This window comes from Passer domesticus, chromosome 28 (genome assembly GCF_036417665.1).
Source record: "Passer domesticus isolate bPasDom1 chromosome 28, bPasDom1.hap1, whole genome shotgun sequence".
Classification (NCBI taxonomy): Eukaryota; Metazoa; Chordata; class Aves; order Passeriformes; family Passeridae; genus Passer; species Passer domesticus.
In genome coordinates, this window is record NC_087501.1 from 2,441,860 (window position 1) to 2,465,077 (window position 23,218).

The 23,218-nt window shown below is 55.1% G+C and overlaps 3 protein-coding genes across 3 annotated transcripts; all 3 read right to left on the reverse strand.

Moving 5' to 3' along the window:
* Positions 1 to 21: 21 nt before the first annotated feature.
* Positions 22 to 1,223, reverse strand: LOC135287128 (protein phosphatase 1 regulatory subunit 3C-B-like). The gene has a single exon (XM_064400462.1). The coding sequence runs from the start codon at positions 1,221 to 1,223 to the stop codon at positions 381 to 383; it is 843 nt and encodes a 280-aa protein (XP_064256532.1). The 3' UTR covers positions 22 to 380.
* Positions 1,224 to 1,231: 8 nt separating this feature from the next.
* On the reverse strand, positions 1,232 to 6,870 carry GINS4 (GINS complex subunit 4). The gene is made up of 8 exons (XM_064400463.1): positions 6,720 to 6,870; positions 6,493 to 6,579; positions 6,117 to 6,230; positions 5,615 to 5,712; positions 5,207 to 5,295; positions 4,826 to 4,916; positions 4,632 to 4,736; positions 1,232 to 1,266 (listed from the first exon to the last, which is right to left on the reverse strand). The coding sequence occupies exons 1-7, from the start codon at positions 6,804 to 6,806 to the stop codon at positions 4,640 to 4,642; spliced, it is 663 nt and encodes a 220-aa protein (XP_064256533.1). The 5' UTR covers positions 6,807 to 6,870; the 3' UTR covers positions 1,232 to 1,266; positions 4,632 to 4,639.
* A 2,370-nt stretch (positions 6,871 to 9,240) lies between these two features.
* Positions 9,241 to 13,331, reverse strand: GOLGA7 (golgin A7). The gene is made up of 5 exons (XM_064400475.1): positions 13,136 to 13,331; positions 11,966 to 12,118; positions 11,663 to 11,764; positions 10,567 to 10,630; positions 9,241 to 9,751 (listed from the first exon to the last, which is right to left on the reverse strand). Exons 1-4 carry the CDS (start codon positions 13,244 to 13,246, stop codon positions 10,583 to 10,585), a joined length of 414 nt encoding a protein of 137 aa, XP_064256545.1. The 5' UTR covers positions 13,247 to 13,331; the 3' UTR covers positions 9,241 to 9,751; positions 10,567 to 10,582.
* Between the last annotated feature and the right edge of the window lie 9,887 nt (positions 13,332 to 23,218).

A 23,218-nucleotide genomic window follows, 5' to 3' on the forward strand; every position in this document is an offset into this window, starting at 1 on the left:
TGGCCGAGCAGCAGGCAGGAGTCGCGAAACGCCGTCACTTTATTAACTCCCCGGTACAGCACCAACCGCCCGAGGCGCCCCGCCGCTCCTGGCCCGGTGAGCCCCTCTCGGGAGGCCCCAGCTGCCGCGCCTCCACACAAGGCACTTGGGCAGCGCCGGCCTGCAGCCTGCCCCGCTCCCGTGTTGCCCTGAGATCCTATCGCAGGATTTATTTCAAGCAGCAGCTTCCAGCCTCTGTAGTGAAGAAGCTTCTGCAGCGACTGGCAGCTGCTCGTGGAGCAGCAGGCAGTGAAGGAGCTAACAACACCGTGAGCAGCATCTTCTGCAGCTGAGCCCTCCCCAGAGATCGGGACAGGGAGGGCACCTACAGTCTCCCCACACTACCAATAAGGAGCCCGTGTCTCTGACTGCCGCCAGGTCTGCAGGTGGGAAAGGACCAGAGCAGCAGCCCCAGAGGTGCCAAGGTGCTCCCAGGCCCTGCTGGCACTCTTCACAGCACACGAGGCAGAGTGGATCGTGCCCACGAGGCAGATCTTGTAGTTCTTGCCATGGTTGTTGTCCCAGTGGGTCTTTTGTCCACACTGGAAGGAGATGCAGAACTCTGCGCCCCTGTGGGAGATGGATGGCTTGGGCAGGGTGAGCTCAAAAGAGAAGATGTCCGTGTCAGCTGAGCCGTAGGTGCTGTGCATGTACTGGCAAGGGATGTCCCGGAAGCTCTTCCAGCCATCAAAGGTGATGCGGACCATCACTTTCTTCTCGTACTCGATGTTCCTAACCTTCACTGTCCCCGACAGAGCGCGGCCCTGGATCAGACAGCTCTCCAGGCAGACAAAGTTGCTGTGCAGGCTGTTGCGGAAAGCCACGTAGTTTGCAGAGGGCTGTGGGAAGTCCAGCACGTACCTGCACGCTTCCCTCGGTCGGAAACAGGCCAGGTCTGACAGGGCATGCTGCAAATCGCAGAGGTCCTCCTCAATCTTTGAGAAGAAGCGGACAGCCGTCAGTGACAGCCCTTTCATATCAGCAAACACAACCTGCTTCTTCTTCTGGCCCTTGGAGCCCTTGTCTCGCCGCTCTGGCTCGGGTTCTGCGCTCAGCTTCTGGTTGAGACAGGATCGGAGGGGTTTGCGGCCTCGGCTGCCCCGCAGCTCCTCGTAGGAGTTCAGCAGCTTGCGGATGGGGGGCGAACGGCTCAGGCAGAGCCGCACGGCCAGGTCCACGGGCATGGCTGGGGGGGCGACAGCCCGCCCGCTGCACACCTGGAAAACCCTAGGGACGAAGAGGAGGGCGGTCAGGCGGCGTGGCCCCGGCGAGCCCCCCGCCCCACCCGGCCCGGCCCCGCTCACTCGCCGCAGCTCATCCCGCCCGCTCCGCTCCGCTCCCGCCGCGGCGGCTCCGCCGCAATGGAGCCGCGCGAGCGCCCGCCGCCGGGACACCCCGCGCCAGCCAATCAGCGCCGCCCCGCGCTCCCGGGCGGCCAATGGGAACGGAGGGTCCCGCCTCGCCCCGCCCCTCGGGGGCTGCGCTCGTCCCGGCACCGGCGGCACCGGGTCCCGGAGAGCCGGCGGTACCGAGGCCCGGAGAGCCGGCGGCACCGAGTCCCGGAGAGCCGGCGGTACCGAGGCCCGGAGAACCAGAGGTACCGGGCCCAGCGGTACCGAGTCCCGGAGAGCTGGCGGCACCGAGGCCCGGCGGTACCGAGTCCCGGAGAGCCAGCAGTACCGAGTCCCGGAGAGCCGGCGGTACCGGGCCCAGCGGTACCGAGTCCCGGAGAGCCGGCGGTACCGGGCCCGGCGGTACCGAGTCCCGGAGAGCCGGCGGTACCGGGCCCGGCGGCACCGCGTCCCGGAGAGCCGGCGGTACCGAGGCCCGGAGAGCCGGCGGTACCGGGCCCAGCGGTACCGAGTCCCGGAGAGCCGGCGGTACCGAGGCCCGGAGAGCCGGCGGTACCGGGCCCGGCGGCACCGCGTCCCGGAGAGCCGGCGGTACCGAGGCCCGGAGAGCCGGCGGCACCGGGCCCAGCGGTACCGAGTCCCGGAGAGCCAGCGGTACCGAGGCCCAGAGAGCCGACGGCACCGGGCCCAGCAGCACCGCATCCCGGAGAGCTGGCAGTACCGGGCCCAGCCCGGGGAGAGGACACAGCGCAGCCTCGCACTGTGCCACGCAGGGCCAGCAGGGAAACAGCGCAGAAATGGGTCCTGGCGCCGGAAAACACGATTATTTTTGGAGGACCAGCAGCTGTGCAACTGTCAACAGCTCTGGGAGAAAGGGGAGTGTGCTCCTCTTACCTAGTCATTAATGGGGGAGGTTTGAATTGGTTTCATACAGCCCTTTTCAGAGATTTCTCCAAATCTATTCTGGATTTAATCTATTCTAGATCTAATCCAATCTCCAAGCTATTTTCCAGGGTGCCTAAGCAGAGAAAAGCCCAGACCAACCTCTAACTCAGAGGCTTTTTCCCCTATATGTGTGCACTGAAGGAGATTTGCTCACACCAAGCACGCAAGGGACAGTGTGGTGTCCCTTATAGTCAAAATCACCCTCACTGTTCAGGTCACATGTGACTCCTTGACAGTAAAGACTGTCACCTAAATCAGATCACCCCTGCCTTGTTCTCCTTGCTAATCTCCCCAGAGCTGTCTAGCCATTTATGTTAAGCAGCCCTGATTGTTCCTGCTGACAGCACAGATTTTCATCAGCTCATGGCACAGCTGACTGACCTACCAGTATTTCTACCTGGCTCTCCATCACCACCATGTCTGAATGGCTGCAGCACAATGCAAGACACCTCTCACAGGATGGCCAAAGCGAGCTTGAACCCAGTGCCCAGCTGGCAAAAACATGATGCAAAAACAAGCTTTCAACACATCATCTCAGGCTGACAATTCAAACCCTAACTTCAGCAACCTGGGGCAGCCAACACAAACATGAGTCCTCCCAGCAATGAAAGCAGTTGTCCCCACCTTTTTCTTGTCCCCATGAGAGCAGTTCTGGCTCAGGCAGGGAAATTGCAGCTCAGCATCAGTGCCCTCCCTGTGACCCCATCCACCTACTCTGTGTTCAGAGCTGATCACTAATTAAACCAAAGCTATTTCCACCCAGGGGAGAGCAGAGAACCAGGAATGTATTTGACATCAAGTTTAACAGCAGAACCCATGGAAAATGGAAAAGCTGCCCCTACTCCACCCATTCTGTCCCAGCAGCACAAATTAATGTGCACTGCTGTGTCTTCCCCTTCTGAAGGGGCAAACCAAAACCATAATTTTCTCAATCAAGTCGTGGACACTTCATCCAGCATAGAGCAGAGGTGCAGTGTTAGCAGTTACACAGATGTCCTGGTCATGGAAGTCATGGAAAGACACAAAAGCAGGTAGCATTTTCAGGTGTGCCACAACCTGAAAACTGACAGGAGCCTGACTGATCTCAGCCTGCTAGAGCCATGTCCACTCTCCTGGCTGCCTGTGAAGGCACAGCCATGTGCTGCAAGCTCCAGAGATGAGCTACACCAAAGGCACTCTGGAAAGCATCAGGACAGTTCAAGTTCAGCCACCAGAAGAGGACAGATGCCCCTGTGCTGCAGCCACGTGACATGCAGTGACAAGCACAAGCTGTCTGGACAAGCATTCAGTCAGATGAACAGGGCCAAGGAGAAAGGCTGCAGACGTGCCACCTGCACACTCCTCAGGCACACCCTGTGGAGCACGCTTCCACAGCAGCAGATTAACAAGGATTTAGTCTGGAAGCTTCAGTCACCTCTGTGAAGTTGTCTGGCTGTAAATACAGGCAGGGCACAGTTCACAAGCCCTTCCTGGGAGGCTGTCCAGAGGAACATGCTACTGATTCCTAAGGATTAAACCCAGCCCCCTCTTAATGTCTATACTTGAAAGAATCTTCTTTACCTAAATGGATTAATTAGGAAGACTATAAACCACACATGCAAAGCCACTCACACTACAAGATGCCCTGTGTCACCCCCAGCCTTGCAGAGGAAGATGTCCCAGACATCTCTCAGGCAGGGAACAGAAACCCTGCCCTGAAGAACACAAGGCCCTGTCTGCCCATGCACTCAACAGGCTCTGAGGTACCACACAACACCCCGAGGCCTGCATGGGGCAGCACAGCCAGAGGAGCTTTTGCTTTGTGTGACCAGCAAAAATGAACTGTGTGTCCCACTTCCCTTAGCAATGGTTTCTGCAGAAAGGAGTCTGACAGTCTGCTCTCACAAATGCAGCCTGAAGCTGCACCCTCACCCTCTGCAGGGAGGGTATTCACATGACACACAGCAGAAACTGCTTTCTCCTGAGTCCATGACCACAGTTGTTCCATTTCAGTGATGCCACTGCTCTTAAACAAGGCAGCTACACACTGAATCTTTCCAGACACTGCCCTGTGACACAGCCTGCCCTCACCCAGCAATGCCACTGTAAGGACTGCTGGGAACGTCACAAGCAACCAGGAGCCTGATGAGCTGTGGGGTTCATGAACACCTCTGCTGTACAACACCGTGGTACTCACCTCCAGTGCCCTGTGCTCTGCCTGCCATGGCAGCGGGCACCAGCCCCACGGGGAGCTCCTGGCAGCCCCACAGAGGCGGCGTGGCCGGGGGAGATGGTGTGGCAGCACCAGGCACTTACCTGTCCCCTCAGATGAGCTGCACAGCTCCAGAGGCCACCAGAGGGGCCACGGTTCTGTAGCGGATCAGGTGCTGCGAGCCCTCCTCCAGGTTGATGGCATATTCCCTGCAGAGACAGCAGGGCGTGAGCTGCAGCCCCCAGTGACACAGTGACAGCGAGTGGCACCTGTGCCACAGGCAGAAATGCCCACCTACCTCTGCTCGTCTGTCTCTGGCTCCACCAGGATGTTCTCCTGCCGCTCCAGCACCCTCAGAAACACAAAGGAGTCCAGGTTGGGCTTTGGAACTGCAGACAGATTGAGAGCACAAGCTCAGCACCCACTTACGCTCCTCTGGCAGGGAACAAACTTACACCAGACCCTTCCAACCAGATGTGTGTGCTCAGCCTCAGTGCAAGACAGGACTTGGCAGCAGGGGCCAGCAGGATCCCCTGGCAGCAGCACGGAACCACGTTACAACATTATCACCACACCACCTTTGCTTCAGCTGAGGACTAGCCCTTACATTTGGAGCTTTCCCCACACTTCCACCTGCTTCTACAATTTTCAGATTACCCCAGAGGCTGGAGAGACTCACCTGACTTTAGGAGAGACACTTTCTGCAGGTTAGGTGGCATGTGTTTTAGGGCCACGTTTTTCAGGTAAGCCTCTGTGTTTGCCATGTACCTGAAACAAAACAGTGAAGTGTTGAGCTGGTTAATCAAATACAAATCTGCAGGGAGAGTACTGACACAAAACAAGAGTAAGAGACAGCTCCTCATGCCATGGGCACAGCCAAAGACAGGCCCTTGGCCTACCCTGGGAACTCAAAGTCACCAGAGTTATTTTCAGTTCCTTTCTTTCCCACAAGGAAACCTCCTGGTAAGACACACTGATTCTTATTTCAAATCTGTTTAAGTCTCACAGTCTCAAGAAAACTTCAGCAAAACAGGTAAGTTTCTATAATCTATAAAAGGGGAGGAAGATACATTGAAAACCTACTCACTCTTTAGCAAAAGCAAACTCCTCTGGTGATAAAATGGAGGGCTCCCCTTCAGCTCGAGACTTCTCCTTCTCCAGGATGTGGGGAAAAAACTTCTCTATCTAATATTGGAACACAACCCAACAGAAGGATACAGATCTCTCCCACGAGTTCAGTGTTTAAAGCCCCACTCTCCACGGGATTCCCTACGAGCTGGCAAGCAGGCCTGCCCAAATCCCTGCTCCTGAACTGTGACACCACATGGGATCACCAAGCAGGAGGACACAGGCACAGCAGGACAGCACCCAGCTCTGCCACCCCAGGCTCACATGAAGCAAGCAGCACCCACAATATTGTGACCAACACTGCTGTGATTTCCTTCCTCACAATGCCAGTGCGTCCAAAAAATTAATGTGAGTTACATTTCAGAGAGCATGCTTTAATTAAGTGCAGGAAGGCCTGTGTGGGTAAAAACCCCTCCTGAAATGACCCTTTTTCACCCTCTGGGCTGCACAGCAAGCTCTACCTTCACCAGTCGACACCTGAGGTAGCTGCTGAGCACGTAACGGATCCTCTCGATCTCCATGTGATGAACGCTGACCTTCAGGTCTCCCCTCTTCGCCCGTTTCAGGTTGGCTTCCTGCAAGGAAAAGCGACAACAAATCAAACGCTCGAAACACCAAACACAAAGAAACAGAGGAAGTTTGGAATACAGAACCCACAAACCCAGACTGCGGCTGCTTTGATGACCCAAAGCACGCTGCCTCCTTTCCAAGGCAAGCTCAAAGAAGAAGTTTTGGCTCAGACAGGGAAGCCCGGAGCTCTCAGAGGGACTCGGGCTCGTCTCTGCCTCAGCAGGGAGGGAATGCCCACAGCAGCCGGGCCGGCAGAACCGAGCCTACCATATGGTCCAGCTGCTCCACCACGCACTCCACGATTTCAGGTTTACTCTCCAGCAGCTCCGGAGCAAATTTCTCGTTCAGCCAGGCCTGAAAGAAGGCGCGCTGTCAGTGAAAGCGAGCACGGCCTCAGCCACGCTGCTGAGGGGAAAACACGGCCACGGCCCCGCCGCTCGGTATCGGCCGCGCTGCGCCCAGCACCGCCCGGCCCCAGCCCGCGGCAGCGGTACCTGCTCCAGGCTGTGGATCAGCTGTGCCGGGGTGAGCACCAGCTCCTCGCTGTCGCCGTCCGAGTCGCCGCCCGTCGCGGCCGCCATCGCCCCCGCCAAGCGCCACGGCGCATGCGCGCAGCCCGGCACCGCGGATGGGGAACCGCGCTGCGGGCGCTTGGCCAATCGGGAAACGGAGTGGGATTGAAAGAGGGATCTTTTTCGGCCAATCAGAATGCAGATTGGAGCTGCCGCCGCTGCCGCGGCCAATCAGAAGGCGGATTGAAATAAAGCTGTTTGGCCAATCACGGGGCGCACGCTTTTCCAGCCAATCAGGAAGCGGATGCAGCTCTGTCGGAAGCCAGGAAGCTCGGGCTGCAGCCGCCTCCACCAATCAGGGAGCGGCGTCAAGCTGCAAGTTCTGGGCCAATGAGGAGGCGCAGTGAGGCTGCAGCTGCTTGAGCCAATCAGGGCTCGGCAGGTTGGACACAGCCGGGCACCGGCCGGGCACCGGGTGGGCACCGAGCACGGGGGAGCCCGAGCCACGGAGCCCGGGCACAGGGACACAGCCGGGCACCGGATGGGCACTGGCACTGATGGAGCCGGAACCACGGAACCTGAGCACAGCCCTCAGCCAGACACCGGGTGGGCATTGCCCTGCTGCAGCCATGCCCCGGCAGCCCGGGCACAGGGACACAGCCAGGCACCAGGTGGAACCAGAGCCACAGAGCTCTGGCACAGCACCCAGCCAGGCACTGGGTGGGCACTGAGCATGGTGGAGCCATAGCCGCAGAGCCTGAACACAGCTCCCAGCACCAGGTGGGCACTGGCCATGATGGAGCTGGAACCATGGAACCTGGGCACAGCCCTCAGCCAGGCACCAAGTGGGCACTGAGCATGGTGGAGCCAGAGCCATGGAGCCTGGGCACAGGGACACAGCCAACCCCTGGTGGAGCCATACCCACAGAGCCCAGGCACAGCCAGGCATCAGGTGGGCACTGGCCATGGTGGAGCAGGAGCCATGGAACCTGAACACAGCCCCCAGCCAGGCACCAGGTGGGCACTGGCCATGATGGAACCATAGCCATGGAATCTGGACACAGCCCCCAGCCAGGCTCCAGGGGACCACTGACCCTGCTGCAGCCAGAGCCACAGAGCCTGGGCACAACTCCCAGGCGGCACCAGATGGGCACTGCCCCTCTGCAACCATGCCCCTGCAGCCTGGGCACAGGGACACAGTCAGGCCCTGGTGGAGCCATGCCCACAGAGCCTGGGCACAGCCCCCAGCACTGCCCACAGAGCCCGGGCACTGCCCCCAGCCCTGCCCTGCAGCCCGGGCACTGCCCCTGCAGCCCGGGCACTGCCCCCAGCCCTGCCCACAGAGCCCGGGCACTGCCCCAGCCCTGCCCCTGCAGCCCGGGCACTGCCCCCAGCCCGGGCACTGCCCCAGCCCTGCCCACAGAGCCCGGGCACTGCCCCAGCCCTGCCCCTGCAGCCCGGGCACTGCCCCCAGCCCTGCCCCTGCAGCCCGGGCACTGCCCCCAGCCCTGCCCCTGCAGCCCGGGCACTGCCCCCAGCCCGGCCCCTGCAGCCCGGGCACTGCCCCCAGCCCGGCCCCTGCAGCCCGGGCACTGCCCCCAGCCCTGCCCACAGAGCCCGGGCACTGCCCCCAGCCCGGCCCCTGCAGCCCGGGCACTGCCCCCAGCCCTGCCCCTGCAGCCCGGGCACTGCCCCCAGCCCTGCCCACAGAGCCTGGGCACTGCCCCAGCCCTGCCCCGCGTGGCTCCAGCCGCTCCCAGCCCGGCGCTCCGGGGTCACCCCGAGCCCAGAACACACCTGCACACAGTTTAAGAAAAGGTTTACTGATCCATCAGTACTTCTGCCCATATTGCAACAGCTGTGAAAGGCAAACACTGTTACAGTTTAGAAAAAAACAAATTTATACAATGAAAATATTAATCAAATCTCAACCCCCCCAGTGGCTGAGGAATGAGCCTGGAGTTCCATGTCCAGAATTAGCACCTGCAGCACCACCACCAAGCAAGCCAGCCCCTCCACCAAAGTGTCTCCTCTGAACTCCCGAGTTCCTGCCACACCTGGGCTTTGACATGGAAAAGGATGTGAGAGAAAGGATTCAGGCAGCTTGGAGTGTGGGGAATTCACTCGTGCAGGAACTGCTGAGCGATGCACGGGGACGCTGAGGGATGCACAGCTCAACTCCTCAGCGTGTGCCAGAGACAGAATTAAGAAATCCATCTTACACACTATCTTACAGTTTGTCAAATCCATGTTTTCCTATAAATTATACGTAAGAAATCCATAAAGAAACAGTTTTACACTTCACATGTTAATCAGAGAAGGGTGGGAATCGTTATTTTCATTGGCTCAGCATCCACTTTACTGTGCTCACTGTTTCATGAGTGACCAGGCCCCTCTTGTGAGCACTGATGGGGCCAACAACAGCACAGACACGGGGGCAGAAAAACCACCAGGGTTAAAGTCTGGCTACAGCCCCCTCCCCCAGGGATAACCCAGACCTTAACTCAAGGAACATTTTCCCTTCTGGTTTTCCACAAGGACGGTGCCTGAGTCACTCCTCACTGCAAGAGGCACTGTGTATCTCTGCACTCTTACACTGGGCTGGAGGGAAATTGCCAGCTTTGAGCTGGAGCTTTCCAAAGCCCAACTGACACACAGAAGGGTTTAAGAACCAGGGACGAACAGCACTGCACTTACAGGACTAAAACAAACCTCTGCTGGGCTGAGAGCCCCATTTCTTTCAGGAGACAACACAGCTTTACCACTTCTGCCTTTTCTTGAGAAAAAAAAAACCAAAAAAAACAAACCAAACAAAAATGAAAAAGTGATCCTGTTGCTTCCAAATCTACTGCAAAGTGGATGCTGACCAGCTAGGTCACCCCCTGGGGAGCAGTTTGAGGAAGTTAGTCCTTGTAGTAGATGGCACTGTGGATCTGGCAGCAGAGAAAGGAATGATGCTCTAAAGTAGGAGGTAGGGGAACCTTGGTACAGCAAGTCCACCGGTGAGCTTTCATCTAGAAAAGAAGTTTCACAGGCTTAGAAACTCCTCCTGAGTCACACCAAAAGCTCCCCTACACAAACCTTTCTACAGCTGCAGCAAGAGGAGCAAGTTACCATGGGTTGTGAGCAGAACCCAGAGCTCTTGATTCCATTTGTCCAAACAAACAAAAAAAAAAAATAAAGACCTTTACTATTTATTTCTTTGGCATAAATATTTCCCACTCTTTCCTGCATATCCTGCCAACAATCTGGACTTAACACTCCCATCCCAGCACCTAACACAAGGGAGCCAGCCCCAGTGTCCTTTCCAAAAGCAAAGCCACAGGCAGTGATTTTGGTGCTCTGCACTGGATACAATTAGCAGGAGCCCCAGTCCTGTGAACGCTCCTCACTTTGTGAGGTGCCCCACAGCATCCAGAGAACTGAGAGCCTCTCAGCAGAGCTGTGCAAGGCTGCTGGGCCCTCTAACCCAAAAGCACCACAAGTAAAGACATCAGCATGATAACCAGAACAGCAGCCAAGTGAAAAACTGCAGCAAGAAGGCTCTGTGTGCTAGAATACACCCAGAGTCCATCTTTTACTGACCTGAGAAGGATTTTGGATATAATATAGCATATTTACACAACCAAGACTCAAATTTCTCTTCTCTCTTCAGCAACATGCTGCCCTGTACTGATATTTTTACTTCCAATAATCCTGGTCCACACAGGATTTGTGTGAACAGTCTTTGATTTCATACAAGGGTGGGATAAACTCTCAGCATGACAGCAGCCAGTGCCCTGAGCACAGAAAGATGTTGAGATTGATCTGAGATAAGGGTAATGTGTACCTGAGACTCCACAGTTTTATCTTCCACTGGTCAAACCTCTGTCTTCATAAATGGTAATTTCAATCTGCACAGAAAAGCTGTTAGGGAAATATACTATAAAGAGACTATGAAAACATACCCAGAAAAAGACAGAAAACATTAAGATGATGGGATTTTTGATATCTTAGCTGTCTAAAGGCAGTCCCAGAGCTCCAAAGGGAACAGTCTATGTGAGATGTCTCATCAGGCTCCCAGCCCAGGGCCTGCACAGGAGCTCAGTGCTGTGTGGGCTTGAGCCTTGCCCCCCTGCTAAATTTTGGGGAAGGCTGTGCACCAAGCAAAACAGTTAGTACTGCTAATAAATCACTACCAAGCTGAAAATGCTTTTACTCAAGTTGAATGTTTTGTTTGTTTTTGGTTTTTTTCCCAGAAGGTGTATGCACAATGGAAAACACACTGAGAAAACAGGAGTCGTGTAGGTGACAGCTCTGAGCTATGTGGACAAGGCCACAGAAAACCCAGCTGCAAGGAATTAGCCTTATCATACATTCAGTTGGGCTCCAAGTTGCTGTGGTTTCAATATTTTCAAAGAAAGATGTGTTACTCATTATATTTCCCCATTTGTTATGAGAGGTCTTTACAACTTCAGGCAATAACCACATAAAATGTCTGCAGTGTGGCTCAACAGCTGAAGAAAAAGGGTTGAAATAAGCCACAAGAGCAAGTGCTGGGCAAAATCTTCACCAGAACCTGAGCTGAGGGTTAATAATTTAATATTTAATTAATTAACAGCCAGGTCTTGTTCTCACAACATCAGTTTCTGTCCTGCCAACACGGTCACTTCTTCCCCCAGTCAGAAAGGCAGCATTTCTGGAGTTACTGGAATAGAGGAAGGATCTCAAGTGCTCCTTCCAGGCACTCACAAAGGATGGGTTCCACATCTTCAGGGGCTTTCCATGTACCAAATTTAACAACAGAAACCTGCCTGGGGCCCAGGACACAACAAAGAGCAACAAAACCAATTGTACATCAAAAATCAAGCAGGAGCAGGGGTGCCTCACTGAGGCAAAGCAGGAGCACAGGGCAGGAGGCAAGGCCAGAAGCCACACAAGGATACAACTCTTAATCCTCTTTCGATGGGGTCTGTCAGCAGAAGGCCCTGAGGAGCGTAGATCTTCTCATTCTGTTCCTGAATGAACTTTGCAATTTTCTTTAGAACCTGGTGATGAAACAGCACAGAAGGCATGGCTGTGACAACAGCACAACCAACAGCCACAACTGGCCTGGTGGCTCCACAGGAGTCAGGGTGACCTCAGGGGACCCAAAGTGACCAGCACCACACAGAGCCTGCACCAAAACACTGGAAAGCCACCAAGAACCAAGCACCTGCCTGCAGCACGAAGGGGAAGCAGGCCCATACCTTTTCATAGTGTGTCTCCATGCACAGGAAGATGGTGTAGGCAGTCAGGCAGGCCAGGCAGCCCTCCAGGTAAGACTGGCCCCCGAGCTTTTCAGCTTCCGCGTACAGGTTGTTCAGCGTCCGGACTGTCTCCTCAAACTGCTGCCTGTCAATCTGCAGGAGAAGCACGTGGGGCTGTCAGGGGCACGGCTCAGGACTGCCCAGGGATCACCTGCACTGTGCTCAGAGCCACAGAGCTGCAGCACACAGAGCCACAGAGCTGCAGCTCTCTGTCAGACACCTGGTCTAACAGGCTGGGGCTGAATTCAAACACAACGGGGACACAAAACCAGTCAGAGTCTAAGAAAATGCACAATTCAGATGTGAAAAAAACCAGAACTGGCACACAGGGATGTGCTGGGTTACAATGACCAGGCACAAACCTGCAGCTCCTTGTCAGACACCTGGGTCTATCAGGCTGGGGCTGAATTCAAACACAACGGGGACACAAAACCACTCAGAGCCCAAGCAAATGTGAAATTCAGATGTGAAAAAAAGCAGAATTTGCACACAGGGATGTGCTGGGTTAGAATGACCAGGCACAAACCTGCAGCTCTTTATCAGATACCTGGGTCTAACAGGCTGGGGCTGAACTCAAACACAACGGGGACACAGAACCAGTCAGAGCCCAAGAAAATGTGAAATTCAGATGTGAAAAAAGCAGAATTTGCACACAGGGATGTGCTGGGTTACAGTGACCAGGCACAGAGAGGGCTCTCCACACCCACAGTGCCTCGGTGCTGCTGCAGGGCTGACCAAACACCCAACACAGGAGCGGGGAAGAGGAAAAAGCCGAGTGAGGGAAGGAAAATGGGGTAGGAAGGCGTGTTTGTCTGACTGCACCACACCTGACAGCACCGACCGAAAGGGAAGTACTTAAAAAGCCATTTGTGAGGCCTCGGCAGCACGGGCAGGATTTCAGGGGACAGGACAATGCCCTGAGGGCACGGAGCGGGCTCCGTGCTCAGACACAACCGGGACCGGCCGCAGACGGCGGAGGACGGCCCCGCTCGGAGATTGGCGCTGCCCCGCCCTCGGGGGAACCCGCGCAACCGGCTCCGAGCGGGGCAACGCCACCCGGGAGCAGGCCCGTGAGGCCCGGTGCGCCCGCCCCGGCCCGCCCCGCCTCACCCGGTTCTCCAGCTCGGCGGGGAACTTGCTCTGGAACTGGCAGCGCGTCCCGCCGCTGTAGTCGCGCTGGATGAACACCTTGCCCGCCACCGGCGCCTGCTGCGGCCTCATCGCGCCGCCGCCCCGTCCGGCCCGTCCGCTCCGCTCCGCCGCCCGCCCGCACTTACGGCTGTCGCAAAACCGACGCCGGGCTCCGGCTGAGGGCGGAAGTGCCGCCGGGCGCCACGAGGCGCGGCAGTGCGCAGGCGTGGCCGCGGAGGCCGCAGGGCGGCGGGATGCGGGCATGCGCAAAAGCACACATATCCGATTGGGTTTACCGCTCACCTCAGCACACATGACACACAGCCCCCCCCCCCCCCCCCCCCCCCGGGCCGTACTTGGTACCGCCCGGGCCTGGCACCGGCGCCCGCCGCTGTCCCGGGGCTCGTGGGCACCGGCGCTGTCCCGGGGCTGGCCACTGTCCCGGGGTCTGTGCTATCCCGGGGCTCGTGGGCACCGGCGCTGTCCCGGGGCTGGCCACTGTCCCGGGGTCTGTGCTATCCCGGGGCCCGCGGGCACCGGCGCCTGGAGCTGTCCCGGCTCCCCCCCCGGCCGAACTTGGTACCGCCCGGGCCCCACAGGCACCGGCGCCCGGTGCTGTCCCGGGGCATTGTCCCGGGGCTCGTGGGCACCGGCGCTGTCCCGGGGTCCGCCGCTGCCCTGGGGCTTGCGCCATCCTGTGGCCCGCGAGCACCGGCGCTGTTCCAGGGCCCGGCGTTGTGCCAGGGTCCGCGGGCACCGGCGCCTGGCGCTGTCCGGGCTCCCCCCCGGCCGTACTTGGTACCGCCCGTGCCCTCAGGCACCGCCGCTGTCCCGGGGCCCGCGGGCACCGTCGCCTTCCCGGGGCCGGCCACTGTCCCGGGGTCTGTGCTATCCCGGGGCCGGCCACTGTCCCGGGGTCTGTGCTATCCCGGGGCCCGCGGGCACCGGCGCTGTTCCAGAGCCCGGCGTTGTGCCAGGGTCCGCGGGCACCGGCGCCTGGCGCTGTCCGGCTCCCCCCCGGCCGTACTTGGTACCGCCCGTGCCCTCAGGCACCGGCCCCGCCGCTGTCCCGGATATTTATCTGTGACCTTTCTGAATAACTCAAGTCCAGTGCACAGGTTAAGCTCTCTAGGAGTGTTTAACTACTGGGAGAATATTCAGGTGATTAGAACTGTCGTTCCTCTGCTGCAGTGAGAGCAAATCCGAGGTGTTGAGCAGCCACTGACTCTTCATGGGCACGGTGTTTTCCAGCCTGACCAAGCACACACTCGTGGCTCTTAGAGGAGACAAAAGCTTTGAAACAAAGTCTTTCAGGCCACCTAATGCAGTAGAGATGCAAGAGGAAAAATCAAATTTCAGACGTGGCTTAGATTGGGAGATATACTCTCAAAGCAAATTTGTGTCATTTTATTCTAAGTCAGAGGTCCCTGTATGGTTTAAATTAGGTTGGGACAGGGGTATTCTGCAAAGCCAGATCTGGAGAAGTTTTTATTCAGGGCATTTGAAATTGAGTAGGGGCCATCCAGCATCTCTGTAATAAAATATTCCAGAACACAAGCTTCCACATGACAAAAGTATGAGTACCTCAAAATGGAGATCTCTATCTTGTAGTAAATATTGAGGAACAGGATTTCGTATGTGTACCAACAGAGAAAGTGAGAATTTCAAAGGGTGCTGCTTTCAAAATAACAAATTTTAAAAACCCAAAGAACAGAAGGAAGCTCTACCAAAAGCAGCAAGAAGACCTTGGCAGCACTGAGTTAGTTAATGGCTGGACTCGGTGATCCTAGAGCTCTTTTCCAACCTTGGTGATTGTGTGATTCTAAGACTATTTCGGCAGAGGGATAAGCCCCTGGCTCCCACTGCTGAGCTCAGCTGCCAGAAAAGTTCCCCGGGAAGTAGCACAATCTTTGTTTGGTCATTAAAGCAGAAAAAGAGAGAGGGAATCTTAGGAAATGCTTGAAACGATTAGGTGATCTTAACTCTAAGGAGCTAAACAAATGCAAAGCAATTCCCCCCTCAGCCCCTCGTGCTGCTGTAGAATGTAATCTCATTTCTAAACACACAATTACAGAAAATAAAAAGAAAAGAAAAGAATAATTAATTTCTGCTTCCTCATGCAAATCCTCTGACCAATCATTTAGGGATCAGGGGCAATTCAGCTTCTTGTGCAAATTCCAAACTGAAGGCCTGAAAAAAACCCTAAGTGAATGGATTTACTTTTCTAAGAACCAGAATTAACAAAGGTTCCATTTTCCATGCTTATGTGCCTGGCCAGACAGCCCTTGCTGACAAGCTCTCAAAAAACATGTGTTGGCCTGTTGAAAAGGCCCCAGTGTTGACTGACAGACAATTGAAGTGACAAATTGTTTCATTGTACTTGGCAGGGAGAGCGCTGTATTAGATAATTATGGCGAGGAGGGAAGCGCCGGGTCACAGGTCAGAAGACACGTCTGACCCTGTTTTCTGAAAGCCCTGAAAGGAGCCCACGCCCGGCAGAGCAGCGTGGGGCTGCTGGCTGCTGCTCCTTCCGCTGCGCTGATTAGGAGCTAACGAGCACGGAGTGGGGAGCGGCTGGCTCCTTCTCGCCCTGTCGTGGCTCCCAGGACGGGTGTGTGGTTCCCAAGATGGGTGTGCAGCTCCAAGGATGGGTGTGTGGCTCCCAGAACGGGTGTGTGGCTCCCAGGATGGGTACATGGCTCCTAAAAGGGGTGTGTGGCTCCCAAGATGGGTGTGCAGCTCTCAGGATGGGTTTATGGCTCCCAGGATGGGTGCGTGGCTCCCAAGATGGGTGTGCAGCTCTCAGGAAAGGTGTGTGGCTCTCAGGAAAGGTGTGTGGCTGTCAGGATGGGTTTATGGCTCCCAGGATGGGTACATGGCTCCTAAAAGGGGTGTGTGGCTCCCAAGATGGGTGTGCAGCTCTCAGGAAAGGTGTGTGGCTGTCAGGATGGGTTTATGGCTCCCAGGATGGGTACATGGCTCTCAGAATGGCTGTGTGCCTCCCAGGACACGTTTGTGGCTCCCAGGACACGTCTGTGGCTCCCAGGACACATCTGTGGCTCCCAGGATGGCCGTGTGGCTCCCAGGACACATCTGTGGCTCCCAGGACACGTCTGTGGCTCCCAGGACACATCTGTGGCTCCCATGATGGCTGTGTGGCTCCCAGGCCACGTTTGTGGCTCCCAGGACACATCTGTGGCTCCCAGGATGGCCGTGTGGCTCCCAGGACACATCTGTGGCTCCCAGGACACATCTGTGGCTCCCAGGGTGGCTGTGTGGCTCCCAGGACACGTCTGTGGCTCCCAGGCCACGTTTGTGGCTCCCAGGACACATCTGTGGCTCCCAGGATGGCCGTGTGACTCCCAGGACACATCTGTGGCTCCCAGGCCACGTCTGTGGCTCCCCAGCAGCACCCACCACCCCTCGCTGGCTCCGGGGAGCACTGGCAGCTGCCTTCAGCAGAACGTTGGGACACTCCCACCTTTCAAGCAGACCCCTGCGAGCACCTCAGCAGTGTGTGCTCTGAGCTGGCAGGGAAAAGCACCGTGTCTGGCCCTGATTGCTGTGCCAGGCACTTGGGCACTGGCACCTTCCTTTGCCAGCCTGCAAACGCCAGCAGGAGCAGCCCCACCCCACCAGGGCCTGGGTTTTTTTTTTTTGCAGGCTACACCAGAGTACAGCTAATAGTTATTGCAGCTTCTCTCCTGCCACAGAAATAAAATATGGCATGGAATCACAGCACAGCTACTCCATTGAGAGCAATGCTGCACTGAGTAATACCAATAATTCAAAACAGATGAGCCAAAGGCTCGAGCACTATGGGCTCAGTATCCCAGTCTGCCCTGACCCCTGGAATTCGCTGAAAGTTACCTTGAGACTCGCCAGAACTCTTTTGTAACTTCTGTGAGGGTTATTTATTGCAAAGTCATAAATATTTGCTATGGATTTTCTCCATCAATCTACAAAATGAATTAGGTTAGAAAAAAATGTATGTACTTGGATTTTGGGCATGTGTTTCCCAGGCAGGGGAGAAAGCATTGGATCTCCATTGTGCAGAAGAGGGGCTGCTGCAGAGCTTTGGGCTCTGCTGCCTGCACTAATTAATTCCCTTCCACAAACAGTTTAAAACGCACAGTACAATTGAGAAAGGGGGAAGGGAGGAAAGAGATTCTTCTTTAAATCTCTTTTAAAATCTTTCATAAGATTATTTATGGAGAAAGGAAAATTCTGTTTCCCTCTCCTCCTTCCCAGACACCCTGCCAGTCCATTAAAACCCTGAAATGGAGAGGCAGCATGGTGTTCCCCAGGGAATCAGCCTTAAGTCAAAGTCTACCTCAGAAGCCAGCACTGGCAGCTGGATGTGGGGATGGAAGGAGGGTGCCCAGGCTCCTCTCTTTCCATCCCAAGGCAAAGCTGTCTTGGGGCGAAGCCACCCCATTTTATCACTGTTAAAAAGAGGAGGGAGAGGAGGACTTGCCTTGCCTTGCAGGCATTTCTCTTAACAAGTTTTTATTCAGAAAAGCACTTAAATGAGACCTTAACTTTGAGGATACTTCAGTAGAATTTGAGCATAGGTGGATGCTGTACCTGGTGGTGAGGGGGTGACAGTGACAAGTGGGGCAAGTTCTTCCCCAGAGGCTGCTCAGAGCAGTGGTCACAGAGCAGTGGTCACAGCCCCAAGCCTGCCAGAGCTCAAGTGTTTGGACAAGGCTCTCAGGCACAGGGTGGGATCCTCAGACACGTGAGCAGGGCCAGGAGTTGGACTTTGATGATCCCTCTCTGATGATCCCGTCTAATTAAGCCTCCAGGGTCCTGCACCTTTTCAGCCACTGTCAGGTGACTGCACGGGGCCTGGCAGCCTGTGTTTCCAACAGCAATTCACACACAGTCCTGCACTCCTACAGCTGGTCATCCTGCCACCAACAGCTCCTGAAAAGCTTTGCATGAATGAGCTGATCTAGCTTTGTTTCTGCTCCTGTGCTTTGCCCTTTACCCTTTGGCCTTTGCCCAGCTCTGTGGCCACAGGAGCAAGGGTCTGGCCACAGATGACTGCACAGCTGCCCAGATGCTTATTGTGCATGGTGGGGCCCACAGCTCCTGCTGCTCCTCACCCCAGCCACTGCCATGCTTGGTAGAACACCAATCCCCACCATTTTTTTTCCCTGCTGCAGGGAAGGCTCCAGTGCAGTCCGTCGTGTGGGCTGTGTTCCATGCTTCCTGGTGCCAGGGAAAAGGGCTGTTGTTTTTTGTGTACTTGGAGCTGTGCCCTTTTTCCATTCTGCTTTTCTTTCCCCGTACCTGTGCAGCAAACCCAAGCCCTGCCAGCCCTGCCTTTCCCCCCTTGGTGAGAGCCCTTGGTGCTGGGGGGACCCAGCCTGCAGGCAGCCAGGGCTCTGGTGAGTGCTGAGGAGCTGCTTGTGGCCCTTGCCAGGCCACAAGAATGCCTTTCACTGCACATAGGTAAGGTCAGATCAGCTGAGGATCTGCCTGGGGCTTCTTGTGTGTCCAACAGCATCTAGATGTCAGTGCTGCATGTGCAGGTGCAGATCTGTGTGTGTGCCACATGCACACCTGCATCAGCTGGCCACCACCTCTGGACACAGGCTCCAGGCTGAGTACCAGAGCAGGAGGAAAAGTTGAGAGAGGGAGCATGGCAGGAGGAGCTGTTTGTTCAGTCAATGATTTACCAGATGTGTACACTGTACTAAAGACTTGTAAACATACTTTAATGGCCAGCTGTAAATCCAGGCAGTAGCAGGGCCAGCTTCATCTCCATCAGATGTGTCTTAAGAACAGCACAAGAAGGGCTGTGAATCACTTTGTTGCAGGCTCTGTCAGCTCTGCAATTATGCATGTAAATCAAAGAACCAATGTCCTCAGGTCAGAATTATTGGAGTGACATGAAAGGTTTCATGGCCAGCAGCTTCTCCTTTGCTGGGTTCCCTGCAGTCTTCCCCAGAGGGCATCTCCAGAACGTTGGGTTTCCGTCCCAGTGCCCCAAGTGCGTGGCTGTGTTTTCACTGACTATGCTGGAAGTCTCTTTTGTTAATCACTGAAGCACAGCGTCATTAGTGAGAAGTGCAGAGTGTACACAAAGAGGAACTTGCCAAATTACTAATAAGCAGAAACTCCATCCATCTTAATGAGACAGGGTTAAGAAAATAGCAACCTAGAATATACACAATGGAGCCTTTCCAATCTGCTTCTTTACTCCTGTTAGAAAGTAGTTCTGAACTCCATCTCTGGTCCAGCCTGGAGACTGCCACATCGTTTCCAAACCACAGGTATCTTAAGCTCTTGCAAATCATTTAGCATGAGAAGGATAAATAAATAAGTGGACAAATGGCTCAAAAAAAAAAAAAATTAGAGGGATGCAGGCAGACAGGATTGCTGAAGAGCAAGAAGCATGAGGAGATGTTTCCTCATGGTGGGCTGGTCTCCTGTTCCCTTCCTTTGGGGTCCTCACAAAAGCAGCCGAGGGTCCCCATGCTCTCAGGGAGCACGGGGCCACTTTTGGGCTGAGCCTTCCATCAGGCCAGCCCAGCAGTGTGATTTATACCTCCCCAGTGACTTCCAGCACTTCCCCAGGTTACTCTGGCAACCCAGAAGGGGTGTGCACCCACACAAACGTGCCTGCACACCTGTGCTCCCCAGCCACATTTTTCTTTTGTTGGGTAAGGAATGGCTTGCAGTGCCTTTCACGCGTGCAGCTTGGCTGCTGCTGTTTTATTGAACACCAGCACTTGCTCTATGTTATTCAGGCAAACTTTATATGTGCCACAGACCCTCTCAGCAGCCTGCACCTGGTCCAGGGCAAAGCTGAGCCTTGTGGAGAAGAATGTGCTGTAATGCAGCAAGTTATTACAGGATAAATATTTATAAGCCCCTGTAAACATTTGCCATCGGTTCCCTCCTGGGACTAGGGGCAGACGGTCAAGAGTTTCACCAGTGCTGAAGGCATTAGCTCTTGTAGTCCTTTATATGTTAGCTAGTAAATCTGTTGTTGGTCACGTATAGTTATAGCATTTATTGGTGCTAATTTCACACAAACAGGAGACATCAGCTGCAATTGTTGCGTGCCTTGATCCTGGCCCAGCTTTTGGTGAAGGTGTCTCCTGCAGCCCCAGGGGCACTGGGCACCTGGCTGAGGCATCAGACAGCTGCAAAAACTCCCTGTGCAGATTCCCTTATCATGGGGTGAAGGAGTGCTCCTGGCTGCATCAGTGTTATTGGAGTCTTGGAGCAATCTGCTGAGAAAAACAGAAAACAAACATGGCAAAACCAACATCCTGCTTGGGCACTGACCCTGGCAGCTCTCGGTGGGCTGAGGGTGGTCTAACCTGAAGCAAATATTCCCTGGGGGTGTCCAGGAGCTGTCCTGGTGACATGGTGGGCTCTCCATGTAGGAGCAGGGTAGGTGGGCTGCCTCTGCTGGTGCATCCCATCTGCCCCCAGAGAGGGGCACCAAGGGACAGTGTGAGCCTTGGGACAGGGACTGTGGCGATCCTGGCCCTGAGTTTGTTCATCTCCCCCGTCACTGCTGCCTCTGCTGGGGCTGAGATGGGGCTAATGCAGTGGTGGGAAACTGGAGAAGAAATGCCAGGGCAGGCAAGGCCGTGACTCCTCCATGCCCTCAAGTGCAGGCGTAAAACAATGAGCCCTGGGCAATGAGTGCTTGTTGCATGGGAGTCTTTGGGGGCTCCACTTTGCTGCTCATGCACGAAAGCCAGTCATTTGGCAAAAATCAGCTCAGTTAGCAGGCTTTGTTCATAAAGAGCCAGGGCCTGAATGGACTCGGGGCTAATATATTCTATTATCCCATGCCTGCCTGTTTCCCCAGGGCAGCATGCAGGGAAAGGCACATTCCAGCAGCAGGTGGCCAGGGCAGAGTGTGCCCAGTGTGGGCAGGGAGGGTGGGACAGGTGGGAGAACCTCTGCCAGCAGCACGGGGACGTGTCCCCTGCCACCTGCCCTGCCACCACCCAGCACACACGTGGAGCAGGGTGGGATGCAGAGCTGCAGATGAGGGCAGAGTGCCTGGTCCTGCAGGCTGCTGGGATGAACAATGGAGCCAGAAATAGGCACGGTTAATTGGGCTGGGCTTTTCACGGGGCAGGAGAGGTCTTGGGACAGCCAGAATGGTGTGTGGTGCAAAGCGCCTCGTTATTCAGTAAGAAAATGTTAGCCCCTGTGGGAAAGGCAGCAATAAATGGCTATGACATTAGAGACAAGGCAGAGATTTAAGGAGCAGTGGGCTACATAATTATGAAGGGAAATGGCTGCACAGGCTTCACTCAGAAAAGTTCCTGTGCAGTCTGGAAGAGATGTGTTGGAAGAGCAGCCCTTCTTGGGTAGCTGCTTTCTAAGAGGTCTTATATCATGTATTAAGCAATTTATTGGCCTAGACTAGTTGGCATTTTCATTTGGTTTAGTTTTTTCCTCATTCTCCCTGGTTTCTTATATTTTTTTAAAATAAAAAATGGTTTGCCAGCAATTGTATTTGCTGGTCAATTGTATTTCAGTTTAAAATTTACTCTTGATTTCCCATTCAGGCTCTGTTGTCATGAATGTGGATGTCAGCCACAGGAGAGAGAAGGGAGCCAGCAAAGTCCTTCCCTGAGCCAAGTTCAGGAACTGTCCAGACCATGCATGTGGTCAGATTTAGCAGCCAAGGCATGCTGAACTGTAGCTTGGCTCAAGAGCTGTGAACTGTGGCAGGCTCAGCAGCTACTGCTCAGCTGTCAGGGCTGCAGTGCCACCCAAAAATCAGTGTGGGATGCTCCAGGACACATGTCCCTGGGGTGACCCTGACAGGACTTCTCCTGGTGCCATGTGGTAAATGCTGACCTGCACATGACTGGAACCCTGATTGCTGTTTTGTTGCAGTGTTACTGCTGTTTCCTTTGGAGAGCTCTCCAACTTTTGAACAAGAGCTTCCCAAGATCCACCTTGCCTGCCTGTGATATTCCTGTTGCATGCCTCGTGCTGGAACAGAAGGATCATAGCAGTGCCAAAGTCAAACACCCCCATTGCTGCTCTGCAAATAGAGAGGCTCTGAGACTTTCTGTGATCTTCCTATGGCAGATGAAGAGGCACTGGCACAGTTTGGTTCCCCAACCAGAGACTTGTGCCCGTGGATGCAACACCTGGGTGCAAATCAGGATGTCTGGATAAATCCTTCAGCAGATCAGTGCCCTGTTCCACATTGCACAAAAAAGTGGGACACAGCACTATTTTCTAAATCCTCAAAATGAGCTGTTTCAGCGTTTCTAAACCAGCTTTGGTAAAAGCAGATTCTATACTGTCAGAATTTCTCAAGGAACGAGAAGTCCATTTTGCAGCTGTTTCTCGGTACAAGCAGTGATCAGTGCTTTGCCATCATTTCCTGAGCCCAAGTCTCCATCCAGCTTTTTTTGCTCCGGGTCCCCTGTTTACCGCTAAATTCTTCACTCCATTAGCGGTGCTAACTGGCTGCTCTGTTCTGCTGGCCCTCAGGTGAAAGTGCCTCTTTCAGGCTTCCAGGCTGCAGAGCCTCTTCCATTTACCTCTCAATGAGCTGTAGTTCCTGTTGTAAGTGGTACAAGTCGTTCCAGCAGCAGGCAGGGGAGCCTTGGAGCATTCCGGACCGAGCGAGCTCAGTGCCCTGCAGGCACTCCGGGGCAGAGCTGCTCCATGGCCAGATGTGCACAAGCACCGAGAGAGCCTCTCCTGCCTGGCCTGCACCAGGGGCACCCTGCTCTGCCCCGAGGCAGCCGCGGGAGCCGTGCGGGCACCCGGGCAGCGCCCGGCTCCATCCTCCGCACACCCAGCTCCTGCCAGCAAGGTAAGGGTGGCGAGGGGCCGCTGCTGCTGGAGGAACGGGGAATGCAGCTCCTGCTCCTCCGGCACATCTGGAGCACGGTGCCCCTTACAGCTCAGGCCCCTCTCCTGGTTTTTTTTTTTTTTTTTTTTTTTTTTTTTTTTTTTTTTTTAATTTATTTATTTTTTTAAAATTTAATTTAATTTAATTTTTTTGTTGGGTTTTTTTGTCTTTTTTTTTTCTTTCTTTCTTTCAATATCATG

Excerpts from the sequence above, each read along its gene's own strand:
- LOC135287128 (XM_064400462.1), bottom strand. The coding sequence starts at position 1,223 with ATGCCCGTGGACCTGGCCGTGCGGCTCTGCCTGAGCCGTTCGCCCCCC.
- GINS4 (XM_064400463.1), bottom strand. The coding sequence starts at position 6,806 with ATGGCGGCCGCGACGGGCGGCGACTCGGACGGCGACAGCGAGGAGCTG. Across the intron at positions 6,580-6,719 it reads TGATCCACAGCCTGGAGCAG|GCCTGGCTGAACGAGAAATT; the intron begins GTACCGCTGCCG and ends GCCTTCTTTCAG. Across the intron at positions 5,713-6,116 it reads TCAGGTGTCGACTGGTGAAG|ATAGAGAAGTTTTTTCCCCA; the intron begins GTAGAGCTTGCT and ends TTCCAATATTAG.
- GOLGA7 (XM_064400475.1), bottom strand. The coding sequence starts at position 13,246 with ATGAGGCCGCAGCAGGCGCCGGTGGCGGGCAAGGTGTTCATCCAGCGC. Across the intron at positions 11,765-11,965 it reads TGGAGACACACTATGAAAAG|GTTCTAAAGAAAATTGCAAA; the intron begins GTATGGGCCTGC and ends TTTCATCACCAG. Across the intron at positions 10,631-11,662 it reads TCGAAAGAGGATTAAGAGTT|ATTGAAATTACCATTTATGA; the intron begins GTATCCTTGTGT and ends TTTTCTGTGCAG.